Source organism: Nerophis lumbriciformis, linkage group LG33, assembly GCF_033978685.3.
Source record: "Nerophis lumbriciformis linkage group LG33, RoL_Nlum_v2.1, whole genome shotgun sequence".
NCBI lineage: Eukaryota > Metazoa > Chordata > Actinopteri > Syngnathiformes > Syngnathidae > Nerophis > Nerophis lumbriciformis.
Genome location: NC_084580.2, coordinates 16,374,588 through 16,391,752, shown reverse-complemented (window position 1 = coordinate 16,391,752; position 17,165 = coordinate 16,374,588). Strand labels below are relative to the sequence as shown.

At 39.8% G+C, this 17,165-nt stretch overlaps 1 protein-coding gene across 5 annotated transcripts in view; it reads left to right on the top strand.

Annotated features, from left to right (window-relative positions):
• Positions 1–17,165, top strand: part of trim36 (tripartite motif containing 36) — a 79,310-nt gene that overhangs the window by 7,324 nt on the left and 54,821 nt on the right. Inside the window, exons 1-3 of one of the 5 annotated variants that reach the window (XM_061928943.1) lie at positions 55–617; positions 5,249–5,483; positions 16,611–16,685. In XM_061928943.1, the coding sequence (XP_061784927.1) occupies positions 582–617; positions 5,249–5,483; positions 16,611–16,685 (346 nt within the window). In that variant the 5' untranslated portion in view covers positions 55–581. Of the gene's footprint in view, positions 1–54; positions 618–824; positions 982–5,248; positions 5,484–16,610; positions 16,686–17,165 lie in introns of those variants that run through there. The other 4 variants (XM_061928945.2, XM_061928942.1, XM_072912190.1 and 1 more) reach the window with 4 other exon arrangements.

The window sequence follows — 17,165 nt, the reverse complement described above, 5'->3', positions numbered from 1 at the left end:
GTGATTCAAACATTTTTTAAATGAATTACTGTACTCTCACGGCGTCATTATGCAGGTGTACCTAATCAAGTGTCACCCTAAGTGTGTTAGCATTAGCAGCTTAGCACTCAGGTCGTTAACTGGCGAATTAATGTATGTAGTAAGAGTGCAGTGGAGTCTTTAAAACTCCAGCACTTCACTCCAGCGGTGGTGTCAATATAACGTTTTTACGTTCTGTGGGCAGGAAAACGCGTTAACGTAACAGTTAGGCGATGAATCATTCAACACGTAACAACAATGAATGAATGGACGCCATGTTGGATACGTGAAGTTTACGAGATGCTCTTGAAAGCAACATCCGTTCCTATGGAGATATCCCTTCTCCGCCCCCCTCCCCCCTGCTGGCGTGTTGCCTTCACTGTCAAACTAGTGTGCTGTATTTAGTGGCACTCTCCGCTGCTTGTTGCTGATTCACAACTGCTGCTCGTTCTGCCGCGTCACGAAAAGTTCCCACGGTCTTTCGTTTTCTGTCTTTTATTACATTTGTCGAGAAACGACAGAGACAAAAGAACGCTTTTTTTTTTAAATTTGTGTCTTTCGTCATGACGAGCGAGATGCGGCGAAACAGCACACACGCGGTAAGTTCCAAACTTTTTTTTTTTGGTCAATATTTCGTTGCTGTTCGTACATAAACGTTGACAAAAGCTTCAAACGTACATTATTATTAAAACGTGTTATTTTTATTTTTTTAAATGTTCTTTGATGTATTTGACGTTTTTGTTCCCGTCGCACGTGCCCTGTGTCTTTGATTAACGTCGCCAAACAAACGACAAACATTTGCTCGGTCACTCGTAAACGTGAGCAAGTTGGACGCAAGCTTGTGTGTTTTTCCCTCTATATTTAGCTGTTGGTGGACTTAATCCGTCCTTATGTTACGTCATGTATGATAAAGCAAGTGTAAAGAAGACGCTATTATTGTATTGACGCACTACTGCTAGCAATGTAAGTAGAGATGTCCGATAATGGCTTTTTTGCCGATATTGTCCAACTCTTAATTACCGATGCCGATATATACACTCGTGGGATTAACACATTATTATGCCTAATTTTGTTGTGATGCCCCGCTGGATGCGTTAAACAATGTAACAAAGTTTTCCAAAATAAATCAACTCAAGTTATGGAAAAAAATGCCATATTTATTATTGAAGTCACAAAGTGCATTATTTTTTTTAACATGCCTCAAAACAGCAGCTTGGAATTTGGGACACGCTCTCCCTGAGAGAGCATGAGGAGGTTGAGGGAGTGGGGTTCAGTTGGGGCGGTAGGGGGTAGCGGGGGTGTATATTGTAGAGTCCCGGAAGAGTTAGTGCTGCAAGGGATTCTGGGTATTTGTTCTGTTGTGTGTGTTGTGTTACGGTGCGGATGTTCTACCGAAATGTGTTTTGTCATTCTTGTTTGGTGTGGGTTTACAGTGTGGCGCATATTTGTAACAGTGTTAAAGTTGTTCATACGGCCACCCTCAGTGTGACCTGTATGGCTGTTGACCAAGTATGAATTGCATTCACTTGTGTGTATGAAAAGCCGTAGATATTATGTGATTGGGCCGACACGCAAAGGCAGTGCCTTTTTAAGGCACGTCACCAATATTGTTGTCTGGGTGGAAATCGGGAGAAATTCGGGAGAATGGTTGCCCTGGGAGATTTTCGGGAGGGGCACTGAAGTTCGGGAGTCTCCCGGGAAAATCGGGAGGGTTGGCAAGTAATGACTGGGAGACGCAACTGCTTTGTACTTCTCCCTACGTCCGTGTACCACACCGTACAGCGTCGTTTTAAAAAGTCATACATTTTACTTTTTGAAACCGATACCGATAATTTCCGATATTACATTTTAAAGCATTTATCGGCCGATAATATCGGCAGTCCGATATTATCGGACATCTCTAGTAAATACTAAAAACAATACTATGGCTGAAACTACATAAAGAAGACATGTAGCAAGTAAAACACACTTTGTTAAAAATAAAACAAAAATTGTAGGAATTTGTTACGAAATTCACTTAATTCACTTGCATTAGTTTACGCTACGGGGGCGGTTTTGACTCCGCTAATAATTGGCAACGGGCCACTGTATGCAGCGTCTACGTATCTATATGAACACAGCAGGGGAGCTTGTAAACTACATTCTGTTGGTCTTTAAAGTCCTTGTGCAGGTCTGGATGCTTGTCCTTTAAATGTTTACCCAAGTTTGAAGTATTACCACCTTTGGCACGGCATGTTTTAAAGCACAACTTGATGCCAAAATACCTCCATATTGCGTTTCGTGCACTTTCTTTACTAACCAGTAAAATTGCAGTTCATGCCATTCTCCCTCTTCTGTTTCCACTTGTATGTGCACTGTATGTGTGTGTTGACTCATTCAAGTTGTGCCTTGACTCTTACTCCCAGCAGCGTCACTGCGGTGTGGCAGTATATACAAAAGTACTGGTATTTTTCATAGTACCTTTTTTGATTCATTAGTACTGCTGTACTTTGTTAGTACCGACATACCATACAACCGTAGTGTGCGCCTTTTTTGAACGAAGATTGTCAGGAGGCATCTTAAACTTGTCAGTAGGAAACTCTTTTCTTCTTCAGCATCAAGTATTAATAGCTGGCTGAGTGTTTAAAAACGGGAAGGAAATCCCTACAAATGACATTAAACTCACAGTCCAACACAATTACAAGACAACATGCAAACTGTTAAGTAAAATCACACACTAAGACTTCAAAGATTCTGTTTGAATGCTTTACATTATTTTTTTGGCGATAGTACAAAATAATCATTTTTTATCACAATTATACTCAGACAAAAACAAATGTTGGTAGTCTAACAATATCAGTGAAATATTTAAATGATTTCCTACTATTGGCTCTGATTTAAATCCTGTGGTTTTTTTTTGCCCTTATAGCCCCTCCCACCCCCGTGTCCTGGGACTTATTTCCTAAGTTTGTAAACAATAAGAAAAAATGCTTTAATAATAACATATACAATCTAACCACTCTACCTTTTTAGTTTTCCTGAGGGAACTCTCCTGAAAGAATCAATAAAGTACTATCTATCTCTACCTACCTACCTACCTACTCAGTGGCCTAGTGGTTAGAGTGTCCGCCCTGAGATCGGTAGGTCGTGAGTTCAAACCCCAGCAGAGTCATACCAAAGACTATAAAAATGGAACCCGTTACCTCCCTGCTAGGCACTCAGCATCAAGGGTTGGAATTGGGGGTTAAATCACCGAAAATGGGGCAGCACAGTGGAAGAGGGGTTAGTGCGTCTGCCTCACAATACGAGGGTCCTGAGTAGTCGTGAGTTCAATCCCGGCCTCGGGATCTTTCTGTGTGGAGTTTGCATGTTCTCTGCATGGGTTCCCTCCGGGTACTCCGGCTTCCTCCCACCTCCAAAGACATGCACCTGGGGATAGGTTGATTGGCAACACTAAATTGGCCCTAGTATGTGAATGTGAGTGTGAATGTTGTCTGTCTATCTGTGTTGGCCCTGCGATCAGGTGGTGACTTGTCCAGGGTGTACCCCGCCTTCCGCCCGATTGTAGCTGAGATAGGCTCCAGCGCCCCCCGCGACCCCGAAGGGAATAAGCGGTAGAAAATGGATGGATGGATATCTATCTCTACCTACTCAGTGGCCTATTGGTTAGAGTGTCCGCCCTGAGATCGGTAGGTCATACCAAAGACTATAAAAATGGGACCCATTACCTCCCTGCTTGGCACTCAGCATCAAGGGTTGGAATTGGGGGTTAAATCACCAAAATCACCTGCTGCTCACTGCTCCCCTGACCTCCCAGTGGGTGATCAAGGGTGATGGGTCAAATGCAGAGAATAATTTAGCCACACCTGGTGTGTGTGTGATAGGGGTGTAACGGTACACAAAAATTTCGGTTCGGTACGTACCTCGGTTTAGAGGTCACGGTTCGGTTCATTTTCGGTACAGTAAGAAAACAACAAAATATACATTTTTGGGTTATTTATTTACCAATTTTGCAAAATCTTCCACCAAAAATATTTTTCTTAGTGGAATATTTAATGTGAAGTAATGGGAACCTTGGATAGGTCAATAATTCATAATAACATTGATTTTGATTCAATATTATGTTTTGAGCAATGACAGTTTGAAAGTAAAAAAAACAGCTTTGTTTTATTAGTCAACATTGCAACTTTTTCTAAATTACATTTAACCTTTTAAGCTTTTTTAATTCACTTTCGTTATGTTTTTGTTTATTTTAATCATATTTTTAGAATGTGCCGTGGGCCTTTAAAACATTAGCTGTGGGCCGCAAATGGCCTCCGGGGCACACTTTTGACACTCCTGCTATAGATAATAAAAAATTAAATCTGATAAATATTTGGATAAAAAGGAGAGCCTGGCGACGCATGCGCGTTTATCATAACTCTCTCTCTCTCTCTCTCTCTGTCTCTGCCCCTCTCTCACGAATGGTGCTGCGCGCACAATTTGTTTTGTTTTTAACCCCTTCTTAACCCTGAATGTACATTGAAAATACACGCAACTCAAAATGCCGGACATTTGAGGCATTTAAGAAACTCCGTCCTGACAGCTCCGCAAAAGAGGACATGCCCGGTGAAAAGAGGACGTATGGTTAGTCTATCATAGCCCGTTAGCTGCTAGCATGTGTTGTGCCTAGGTGTGCGTTACGCTACTTAATATGTATGTGTGGAAACTCGTTCGGTACACCTCCGAACCGAACCGGAACCTCCGTACCGAAACGGCTCAATACAAATACATGTACAGTTACACCCCTAGTGTGTGACAATCATTGGTACTTTAACTTTAATATCGACCATATAATGATATTACACTTTGTATCGTTACTGTCGATATTTGTATCAATCCGCCCAAAATGTTCACATACATTTATGATCTTTAGCCTACATTGTACCCTCTTACAGTGTGTAGTGTAGCATATTTAGCTATTCCTCATCCTTTAGGTGTCAGAAACGGAGTTTATTTACCGACATGGAGGCGAGGATTGCACTCTATCGTTGGCCGAATTCATATAATTGATATTTTACTTATTGCACAACCCAAACTGGTGTATATTATTTGCTGTCGATGTCATCAATCCCTGTATTTTATTGACATCAGGCTTTTTCCGATCTTTCCGTTTATGCTACAGTCGGACATTTGATTCTTGCTTGATTTTAATCCATATTTTGTTAAAATATACAGACTATTACTAACGCTGATGACTTCCCCGTCCCAGGTTCCCATCAAGAACATTGAGAGGGAGCTGATCTGTCCCATCTGCAAGGAGCTGTTTACCCACCCTCTCATCCTGCCATGCCAGCACAGCGTTTGCCACAAGTGTGTCAGGGAGCTTCTCATGCTCAACCACGAAGACTCCTTCGACGGCGGCTCGGAGTGCTCGCTGCCCGGGAGCCCCAGGTCGCGTGTGCCCTCGCCCTCCATGGAGCGGCTGGACAGGCTGGTGCGATCAGGTTAGTAAACACTCCCAACGATGGAGAAATGTCCTTCTTATGATGCGACCTTACAGAGAAAATTTACCTTGAAGTGTTTTAAAGTAGGGGGGGTTTAAAAAGATTGATTTACACCCAACACTCGATTCTTATTTTTTTCCGATTCTAAATTGATTCATAATTTGTATTTTTAATTGTACCGTATTTTCCGCACCATAAGGCGCCCTGGGTTATAAGCCGCGCCTTCAATGAACGGCATATTTCAAAACTTTGTCCACCCATAAGCCGCCCCGTGTTGTAAGCCGCATCTAACTGCGCTAAAGGAATGTCAAAAAAACAGTCATGGAATCGTATATCAACATGGACGGAGCTGCTGAAAAAAGCCACCCGGCCTCTTCGCGTAAACTTAAACTTACCTTAACCACTCGCTCATCTTTTCTTCATCCATCCCTTCGAGTTAGCTTTTATGATGACGCCGGCTGGAAAGGTCTCTTTTGGCAAGGTCTTCCTTTTGAATATCACCATGGGTGGAAGTTTCTGGCCATTAGCATGGCAAGCTAGAACCACAGTGAAGGATGACTTCTCATTCCCTGTGGTGCGAATATTCACCGTACGTGCTCCCGTTGTATCCACAGTGCGGTTCACAGGAATATCAGTTGCTGTGAAATAGTAATCCGTGTGCGGATGGAGAGATTGCGTCTTTTCATGAACCGGATCCCTGTCACTTGGTAGGAGCCATTTTGTGGTCTTTACAGATGTAAACACACAAAGGAAATGAAACGTACGGTATATCCGCGCGCTTTTTCTTCTTCTACGCGGGCGGGTGGTTGCTTACAGTAGAAGAAGAAGCGCTTCCTGTTCTATGGGGGCGGGTGCTTACCTTGGCGGTTGCTTGCGTAGAAGAAGAAGCGCTTCCTGTTCTACCGGGAAAAAAGATGGCGGCTGTTTACCGAAGTTGCGAGACCGAAACTTTATGAAAATGAATCTTAATATTTATCCATATATAAAGCGCACCGGGTTATAAGGCGCACTGTCAGCTTTTGAGAAAATTTGTGGTTTTTAGGTGCGCCTTATAGTGCGGAAAATACGGTATACATTTTTTAAATTTTTGTTATACATTTTTTAAGAATCAATTTTTTAAAATAAGTTTTAAGGCCCTCGCCATGCACACTACATCATACGTCAGCAACCAAAACCGGTTTTACAATGTTTAAAAAAAAAAAAATGACGACACCAAATGATACATTGCAAGATTCTGTTTGAATGGAGAATTGTGTTGAATCGCTTCTGAATCGAATCATCAGCCAAAGAATCTGAATCGGATCAAATCGTGATGTGCCCGAAGATTACCACCCCTATTTAAAAGTATATGCATCTCCAAAATAATGGAAAATGAAATGGTCCGTTCCCAAGTCAAGCTGTTTTAAAGTACAGGCAACCTTTTATTGATCTTAATTCTTAATTTATGTGATATTAAGTATAAAAAAAAATCAACAGAAGAACATTTTAATGGCCTAATGCAGCAGATTGTATTTTTGTGCAAATTAAACATTAACTGCTGTTGATATTGATGCATGGAAACAATAGATTAAACAGTTATAATGACAAAGGCCTTTTAATTGTTGCGCAAGTGTAAAAAAGATAACCGTAAACATAAAAAACTGCTAATAATATTAAGAAAAGAATGTTGACAAATGAGGTAGGTTTTATGTAATTTACCAGTACACTTTTCTTCTTTTTTCTTACAAATGTTGAGGCTTATTTTACAAGCTTGAAAACAGTCAACCACTCTGCTATAACAAGTAAGTTTCCCTGTAGGAGGAGTAAGACAAAGGGACAAGGCTTAAAATGGGCCAAGCGTCATTATTATGTGACCCCCCCCCAGCCCCTCGCTCTTGTTGAATGAACACAAACGATTTAATTAATGACAATGTCGCGCACGTCCATTCTTCTAATTTTTTTTATATTTTCTTATGAACGCTTTATGTCTTGCAAATAGAAGTGAAATCAACTTTTGACAAACCGTCTCAAGCCCAACTGTGGTTGAAATTGGTTTTTAAAACTAACAGTAATTAACCAAAGCTTCTTTTCACTGCCTCACTCAGTCAGCACATGGTTGAAGAGTCCAGTTCTAGTCAAAAATCCACATCTTTAAACAGCCAGGAGGGCTGGTAATTTTGTTTTATCAATACATTGAAACCTGTTTATGTTGCAGTCATTTCGTTGTGCGCCTTTAGTACGCTGTGTTAGGATCCACGTTAGTACCGCCATGCTTTTATTTTGAAGCTTACTTTACACTGAGCAATAAGTGACTGTGCACATTTTATTGCAGTGTAAACAGTAGGCATGTAACAATATGAACATTTTATATCCGGGTTATTCTGACTAAAATGATCCGTTGTGCTCAAAAAGTACCGGTACTTATACATACATTGTAATCTTTTGACTGTTTTTAAATTGCTAAAAAAAATATATACGCACTTTTAAAAAGCCCACTATTTTGCATGTTTTGTTTCTTATGTCTAATTGTTGAGTTTTCTGGCAGGCTTTGTGGCGACCTACTCTATTTAGCGGTCCTTAAACGCACTGTAAAAACACCCATGTGTCATATTCCTCCGAATATACAGTATATCAATCACTCTGTTCTGAGAGAGCACAGCTTGTAGGTTCAATGTGCACAATTTAAATAGCTTAGTTGCTCCGACAGCAATGTGTTTATACACGTTTAGATTGGGATATGTAGTTTATTAATGGGCAAATGCATTGTCTCTTGTTTTCATGTTAGTATTTAAGCTAGTGAGCTGGCGCCAGTCAGTCCGTGACTTTATTGCAGTGCACTTATCAATCACGGTTTTTCGATAATTTCGTTGAAAGCTTTACCACGGTTATCAATAATACAGTTTATCGTTACATCCCTAGTAACAAAACAGTAGTTATGTAGTATAGATGTCCGATAATATCGGCCGATAAATGCTTTAAAATTTAGTATCGGAAATTATCGGTATCTGTTTCAAAAAGTAAAATTGATGACTTTTTAAAACGCCGCTGTATAGAGTGGTACACGGACATAGGGAGAAGTACAGAGCGCTAATAAACCTTAAAGGCACTGCCTTTGCGTGCCGGCCCAATCACATATCTACGGCTTTTCACACACACAAGTGAATGCATGCATACTTGGTCAATAGCCATACAGGTCACACTGACGGTGGCCGTATAAACAACTTTAACACTGTTACAAATATGCGCCACACTGTGAACCCACACCAAACAAGAATGACAAACACATTTCGGGAGAACATCCGCACCGTAACACAACATAAACACAACAGAACAAATACCCAGAACCCCGTGCAGCACTAACTCTTCCGGGACGCTACAATATCGGAATACCGGATATCGGCAAAAAAGCCATTATCGGACATCTCTAATGGAAACACAATGAATTATCTGCCAGCTGCTAGCACGGGGACTGCAAAATAAATAACAGTGTCAGCCAGAGGGTATCTGTGTTCGTGATTGGCCTTAAACTGCATTAATAGGCAATTGCGATCATGTACTTATTCACGAAAATTGGTCAATACTGATCGTTTGGCACATCCCTACTTGAAAGATCAGGTGTCCAACAATTTATGCGAAATGGAATGATTTTGATGTCTTTAACGGGTGTATCATGACCAGACCACCAGTGCTAGCGTCTCATTTTGAAAGTTACAAGTGGTTTCCCAGACGACGAGGTCCTGGGTCACACAAGTAACTCTCTATGGGAATGTTATCCACCCCGACTCTCCACGACCTGCATGAGTTTTATGATTGAGCATGTGTTGACACAGGAAACTAAAACCCTTACTTTTTTTTTGAATAAGCAAATCTCTTGAGCACACTGAAAGCCCTCCTTTATGCAAACGTATGAACAGGTTCATTCAGCTAATGTAAAGAATTACGCGCTTGGAAACATTTTCTTGAGGATTATAAATGATGTACATCTTTTATAAGACGATTACAAAACAATATTCAATCTCGTCGGATTTAATAGAGCAACGTTGGAGGCTCTGAAAACTTAAGGAGAGGGTCGCCTATGTGGGATGATTGGTCGCCACAGTGACGCGACCTGCCTGTTAAGGAATGAATGAGGGGATTAGTAGGCAGGGAGAGAATAAATTTGCTATATTTATCAGTGTCCAACTGGGACAGGCCTCACAATGCTGGGAGAGATGAAGGAATGCTTTTAAATTGTTGTCGCTTTCTCAAGGTCTGCGATGACACACCAGAATCTCGCATCTGGAGCTCCAAAACTACTGTTTGAGTAGTTTGTCCTGCATTTTCGGTGTTCACAGCAACACAAATGGAAATTATAAACAAGAGCATTGATATGGTACACTTCTTGTATTAGGGTGAGCTTTGTTACTATTCTAATTTGAGTCGCATGTTCCAACACACGCATTAAATTCACCTTAATGCCAGTTTGCACTGCTTCACACCGAGAGCAGTTGGTAATATTTTAGCAATATAAGGTGATATTGGACTGTTAAATGTGGCGCCCCTCTGGGTTTTGGTCAAAATGCTTTGAAAGAATGCCAGCATGCGTTCAATTGGAGCTGAGTGATATGGGGGAAAAAAAATCATATCATGATATCTACCGTATTTTTCGGAGTATAAGTCGCTCTGGAGTATAAGTCGCACCGGCCGAAAATGCACAATAAAGAAGGAAAAAAACATAAGTCGCACTGGAGTATAAGTCGCATTTTTGGAGGAAATGTATTTGATAAAACCCAACACCAAGAATAGACATTTGAAAGGCAATTTAAAATAAATAAAGAATAGTGAACAACAGGCTGAATAAGTGTACGTTATATGAGGCATAAATAACCAACTGGTATGTTAACATAACATATTATGGTAAGAGTCATTCAAATAACAATAACATATAGAACATGCTATTCGTTTACCAAACAATCTGTCACTCCTAATCGCTAAATCCCATGAAATCTAATACGTCTAGTCTCTTACGTGAATTAGCTAAATAATATTATTTGATATTTTACGGTAATGTGTTAATAATTTCACACATAAGTCGCTCCTGAGTATAAGTCGCACCCCCGGCCAAACTATGAAAAAAACTGCCGACTTATAGTCCGAAAAATACGGTATATGTATCGCGATTTAAATGAAATGGATAACTTTGTAATGCTTCAATGTTACATTGCGAATAACTGAGATGTGATGGCAGCAAAAGGTTATTTTTGACAGATAAATATATTTTATGTTGGGGTTTGAACATAACTGATGTACCGAAACTTGATACAACCGTTTCCAATAACCGGTGCTTTGTACAGTATCGTACTGTATAAATGCCAATATTACTTTACAAATGTCATTTTGCTCACAGCTTTCTGTTATTAATAAAGCTATTGTTATTGTGTAAGTATCATGCACACAGCTGTTCATGGCAATTGCATCATGCACGTAACATGTGAGCACATACACAAACGAAACGGTAATTTCAAATAATTACAATGTGTAATATTATCTGATGTTTTAAACCTTGTTTAATGACAGAACACAAAGTTATTTACTTCCAAGTGTTGGTTTCATTTTGTCCAGTGGCAGACGCGTGTACGTTTTAAAACAAAGTTCTTCTCCGTGTAAGTGCGCTCTGATTTTAATTTTCTAATGTGCACATGAATTTAAGTGCAATATGTCACTATAATAATGCAAATATGATAAATGTTGGTCAAAACAAATCCGAAAGTCACACCATTTGTCCTTTAGCTTGTGGAGTAGAACGGTGTGTGTTATGCCAAAGACAACATTCAGACACACACAAACTATAAACAGACTTCCGACATGGCTTTACGTTTATTATAAACATTTTACTCTTATTTGTTAAATAAAATGTGTCCTATTCCTGGCAATTTACATGACAAAGTGAGACCTCTGTTCAACTTTGGCAACTACATACATGATCTTTGTGCCGCATGGTATTCTGTGCAAATTGCAGTCTTTCGCAAGTGAGTCTTATGTCTGTTATAATGTTTATAAAATTGACACTATTGAAATTGTCTATTACTTTCGAAGGAAAGTATATATTATATATTGTTTTACCCCCCAGGTCTATGTGTCGTACATATACTATACCTTCAACGTATTGTAATCGGTATACAAAATGAATTGCTAAGTTTACCCCCACAAGGTCCATGTTTTCCAACCTATCTTGCTCACATTTTACACACGTGCTTGTCTGTCCCAAATTTCACTGTGATTCGGCTCAACAATCTAATGTTACAGTGTGTGTTTTGTTGAGCTTATTGAGATGTGTGAGACTTTTCAAGTCAATCCGAGTTATGGGGTCAAATGTTGGGGTTTAATAACAGCGCCACCATGTGATGTTTGTCATAAAAATATTAGCACAGGCAACTTGATCTCAAAGGGACTTTCCTAGGTAAATAAAGGTAAAACTAATTTTGTGTGCAGTAATTCAGGAGTAGAAAAGTTACCTTAAAGGGGAAGTGTACTTTTTAATTTTTTTAAATTTTGCCTATCACTCACAACTCATATGAGACAAGCACACATTTTTCTTTTTATATGCATGCTAACTCGTAAATAAACGCCAGCAAAAATCAGCAAACTATGGAGGTATTGGGATTTGCTCTATTCTGCCTATAAAGAGCTCTTAAAAACATCCAAAAACATCAGTTTTTTTATAGCAGTAGATGCTGTATGTATGTAATGTAGTATCAGGCACATTCATAACCTCCTAATATTTACATATTTTGCTCATTTACGCATTAATTTTACAGACACAATACAACGTTCGCTATTTCTTTCAACAACAACAACTACTACTACTAATAATGGCGGACTTCGTGAGAGTAACAACTACTTTGGGACAAATGATCGAAAACCTCATATTTTTGAGCCTGAATATATGGAGGATGACCTACAAGTTTTAGAAGTGGAGTGATAAGCAGATCGAGCAAGTAGAACCATTGATAAACAATAAATACAAACTACGAACATAAAACAAACACTTACTGTACAATGTCTGCTCTCACTAGGCTGCAGACTAATGGGATGTTTATATCTTCCCGTTTGGATGAAGAAAAAATCTTAAACCTCACGCAGGTAAAAAAACAAACAAATGAAACGAGCGTCTTTTCATGTCTTTCTCGCCATTTCCGGGTCTAAGTTGAATGTCAAAGTTGACCAACTTCTCAGTTTATGGCAACAACCTTCAACTATCCAGGTAAGAGGAATGATTTATAATTCAGAATTAACTTTTGCCAATTTAAAGGCAATGCAGCAGTTCACCAGCTCAGTATGTCAATAATTGTAATAGAGAGTTAGGTCTCTGTGATCACGGCGCCGCTAAAAGTAGTTCCCATGTGTTAGTGATTGGTTAATATTCAGGTCACGACATGTAAATGAGGTATTGTTGGCACTTTTTGGATGTTTTTAGAGGGCTTCATGAGCATTAGAAATGACTCCCATTATCTGCATTGTTAGCCACCTCGTACTTGCTGTGTATTACAAGTTAGAATGTATATTTAAAAAAAGAAAGAAAAGGAAAGCCATGTGATCATGTCTCACATAAGGACTGTGAATCATGGGCAACATTTCAAAAAGTGCAGTTCCCCTTTAAACTTATACAAACAAATACGTTGCCATGACTGTCATCATGATGCAGTCATTGTGAACTACTGCACAGTTAAATGTTACATTAGATATAGTTTGCATTTAATTGCTTTATCATATTTGGGTGTATCTAAGGTAAGTATAATGTATGTTGTGTACAAACTTAATATGTTTGTGTTTGCATTCTATTTTCCACACATTTCCATTCTTAACCACTATTTCTTTCCTTCCGCAGTCATATGATCACACGTTTGTGTTTCATATTTATTTGTCACCTCTTTTTGTTGATTGCTTGCAGCCACAGTGCAAAGGTCGCTCGGGAGTCGAGGTAGACGTGGCCTCCGACTGTTCAGTAGCTGTAGTAGTGAGTACTGTGTCCTTGGATCCCCGTTTGTGAAACCCTAGCTTGAATTATCCGCTACGTAGTTCCTTCTGTTGTTTTCTTGAGAAAACACGACGACAAGCAACTCTCACTGATAGGAAATATAGAAGATTTAATGCATTTTTGGCAAATAGCTTGTACTTTTGAATAGCCCAAAACGACACTATATTGATCGAAACAAATGAACGCGAGACCTGCGACAAGGCCATACAACAATGTCAGATGGTGGTCGAATCCTCAAAGTAGGAACTACTTCTATTCACGTGGAGTTCCAAGCCATTGCTGATTGTAATATTTGCGTATACATAAGTAGAAATGGACAAATGGCAGCCTTAGCTTTGGATGCTGCAGTATTATACGCCCCACTCTCAACTTTGCTCTCTGTTTCATTTTAGATTAAATGTCTTCTAAATACAGGATACTTTCCATTTTTGTTCTTGGTATCATGTCCCTCCCTGAAAGCTATCTCTCTCAAACTTAAATCAGATGCTCCTGGGTTTTATGGCATTGCGATCACGCCAATTCACTTAAAGGGGAACATTATCACAATTTCAGAAGGGTTAAAACCATTAAAAATCAGTTCCCAGTGGCTTATTTTATTTTTCGAAGTTTTTTTCAAAATTTTACCCATCACGCAATATCCCTAAAAAAAAAGCTTCAAAGTGCCTGATTTTAACCATCGTTATATACACCCGTCCATTTTCCTGTGACGTCACACAGTGATGCCAATACAAACAAACCGCAAGCTATAGCGACATTAGCTCGGATTCAGACTCGGATTTCAGCGGCTTAAGTGATTCAACAGATTACGCATGTATTGAAACGGATGGTTGTAGTGTGGAGGCAGTTAGCGAAAACGAAATTGAAGAAGAAACTGAAGCTATTGAGCCATATCGGTTTGAACCGTATGCAAGCGAAACCTACAAAAACGACACGACAGCCAGCGACACGGGAGAAAGCGAGGACGAATTCGGCGATCGCCTTCTAACCAACGATTGGTATGTGTTTGTTTGGCATTAAAGGAAACTAACAACTATGAACGAGGTTTACAGCATATGAAATACATTTGGCAACAACATGCACTTTGAGAGTGCAGACAGCCCATTTCAGGCGCGCTAAGAACATATATTTTTCCACGATTTCAGCACTCAGGTTAACCACAAAATACTGCATTACACAAGACTACCTGAATGTACTCGAATGATTGAAAAAAATAAATGTTTTTAAGCTAAATTATTGGTAAACACATTTTATGTATAATAATTTACGTAAAACCGCGAGTAATGAATAAAGTTTTCATCAATTAATATATTCTGTAGACATACCCTCATCCGCTCTCTTTTCCTGAAAGCTGATCTGTCCAGTTTTGGAGTTGATGTCAGCAGGCCAGGGAAGCTAGGGTCGGTAGAAGCGGTGTGAGCCAAGACATCCAGGGGGTTTAGCTCGCTCGTCTGCGGGAACAAACTGCCGCCCTTGCTTGCCGTGCTACCGAGGTCCTTTGTCCCTGAATAGCTCACACAGTCCGGCAGATTCAATGGGGGTCTGGCGGCAGATTTCTTTGACTTTATCGTTGGAAATGCATCTGCTTTGAGTGTCGCAGGATATCCACACATTCTTGCCATCTCTGTCGTAGCATAGCTTTCGTCGGTAAAGTGTGCGGAACAAACGCCTGACCATTTCGTCGGCCTTCCCCACACCCTCGTATTTTGAACAAATTTCGTCCAACTTCTTGCCACTTTCGCATCTTTGGGCCACTGGTGCAACTTGAATCCGTCCCTGTTCGTGTTGTTACACCCTCCGACAACACACCGACGAAAGTGAGAAAATGGCGGATTGCTTCCCGATGTGACGTCACAGCGAGAGCGAATAATAGAAAGGCGTTTAATTCGCCAAAATTCACCCATTTAGAGTTCGGAAATCGGTTAAAAAAATATATGGTCTTTTTTCTGCAACATCAAGGTATATATTGACGCTTACATAGGTCTGGTGATAATGTTCCCCTTTAAGTTCAAGAAGTTCCTGCGAATTGTGCCTTGTAACTTTGTCCGGTCCCCGCACATTTTGGCCGATCATTGTCATTTTTGCCAATGGAACAGGTACGGATATCTTCTGTCTCAAAGCAAGTCACAATGCCTAAATGACCAACTGACACACTGAGATGGGTATAACCTCTGGGGGTAAAATGGAAAGCCAACTCCCAACATAAATGTTCATTAAATAAAATATAAAGGCTCTTAAAATGATTACAGCATGTCGGTTACCAAAAACATTGATAACAAATTTGTAAAATCACAAGTTGACGTAGCATTGTTGGTGGAGGGGGAAAGGGCTCAGGCATTTTTAGGTTTGCAGTTTGGACTTGCAGAGATTCTTAACTCTTTGAAAGCGGTCCCTTAAGGGCCCTTGTCCACTTCACTTATGATCTGCAATGCACCTTTCAGCATTCAACACGCAGCACTAATAATTTTTGCACCGACTATGAAGGAAATCGTCAAACAAGACTGATGACGAGCTAACGTTTGTTTGATTTTGATGCCAATATTGGATTACTATTTGGATACTGATGCATCCTAACTATCCTTTCAAGTTGACACCTTTTTACTGATATGTATTGCCAAGTAAAGTTGGAAACAAAGTATGGCATTCATTGGTTGGTTAAATTGTGGTGTTAATTTTTATTAATTGTGAGTCACAAAAGAGTGCACTACTTTGTTGAGTCAGTCTCGCTGGCTGTTGAAAGAATGGGAAGTAAAGCAATATTCTATTCAACACGACATAGGAGTTCAAAACATTACTAAAGACTTGTTACCATCTTTTTTTCATCAACTGTTAATTTTCCCCATAGTCCATCTTGATTGGTGTGTGACTCCTAGTTTTAAAATTGGGTGACACATGTTCATCATCATGTTGTTTGTCATGACACTTCACCAGGTTGTAAACTGCAAACTCGCTTCACTTCACACACACACACACGACATAGTTGACATGTTTGTTGCTTAGCCACAGCTCTTCCCTCTGCCGCACCCACCTCACCTCATCTTCTGCAGTGTTTATATTTTGTGTGGAAGTAGTCTCCCCTGCTGGTCTGGTGTTGTTTTTTTCCTCACCTGAGGAGTGTTTGATTTAACTTACAGGTCCTCGGAAAAGAAGTGGAAATACAGGCTCGCAAACTGAGATAAATCCAGCACTCCTCACTTCTCCCCAAAAACGTGAAGCAATATTCTTGTCAATGTTTGTTTTTTATTTTTATGTGCTGAGTAGTTTTGTTTCGAGTGTGTTCGGTGTTGTTTGGAGTCCCCGTCTCACTGCTTTGGTGTCTGTGATGTGTGAAATGCATTAGTCACTTGTTATGATGCTGATGCATCAGTAACAAGCATAATATGCTTTCAAAACTCTTGAAAAGTGTCATTACTTTAAAAGGTTGTATGCATTACCTCTGGAAAATATCAGCAAACATTTTAGTATCTTTTCAAGTAAACTTGGATGTTATACTGTATGTCAGAGTAGTCTGTGTACAGCTCTTATATCAGTTGTTTTGTATCAGATGTACAATTGAAAATGAGTCAACAGTCTTTTTGATTGATTGATTGAAACTTTTATTAGTAGATTGCACAGTACAGTACATATTCCGTACAATTGACCACTAAATGGTAACACCCGAATACGTTTTTCAACTTGTTTAAAGTCGG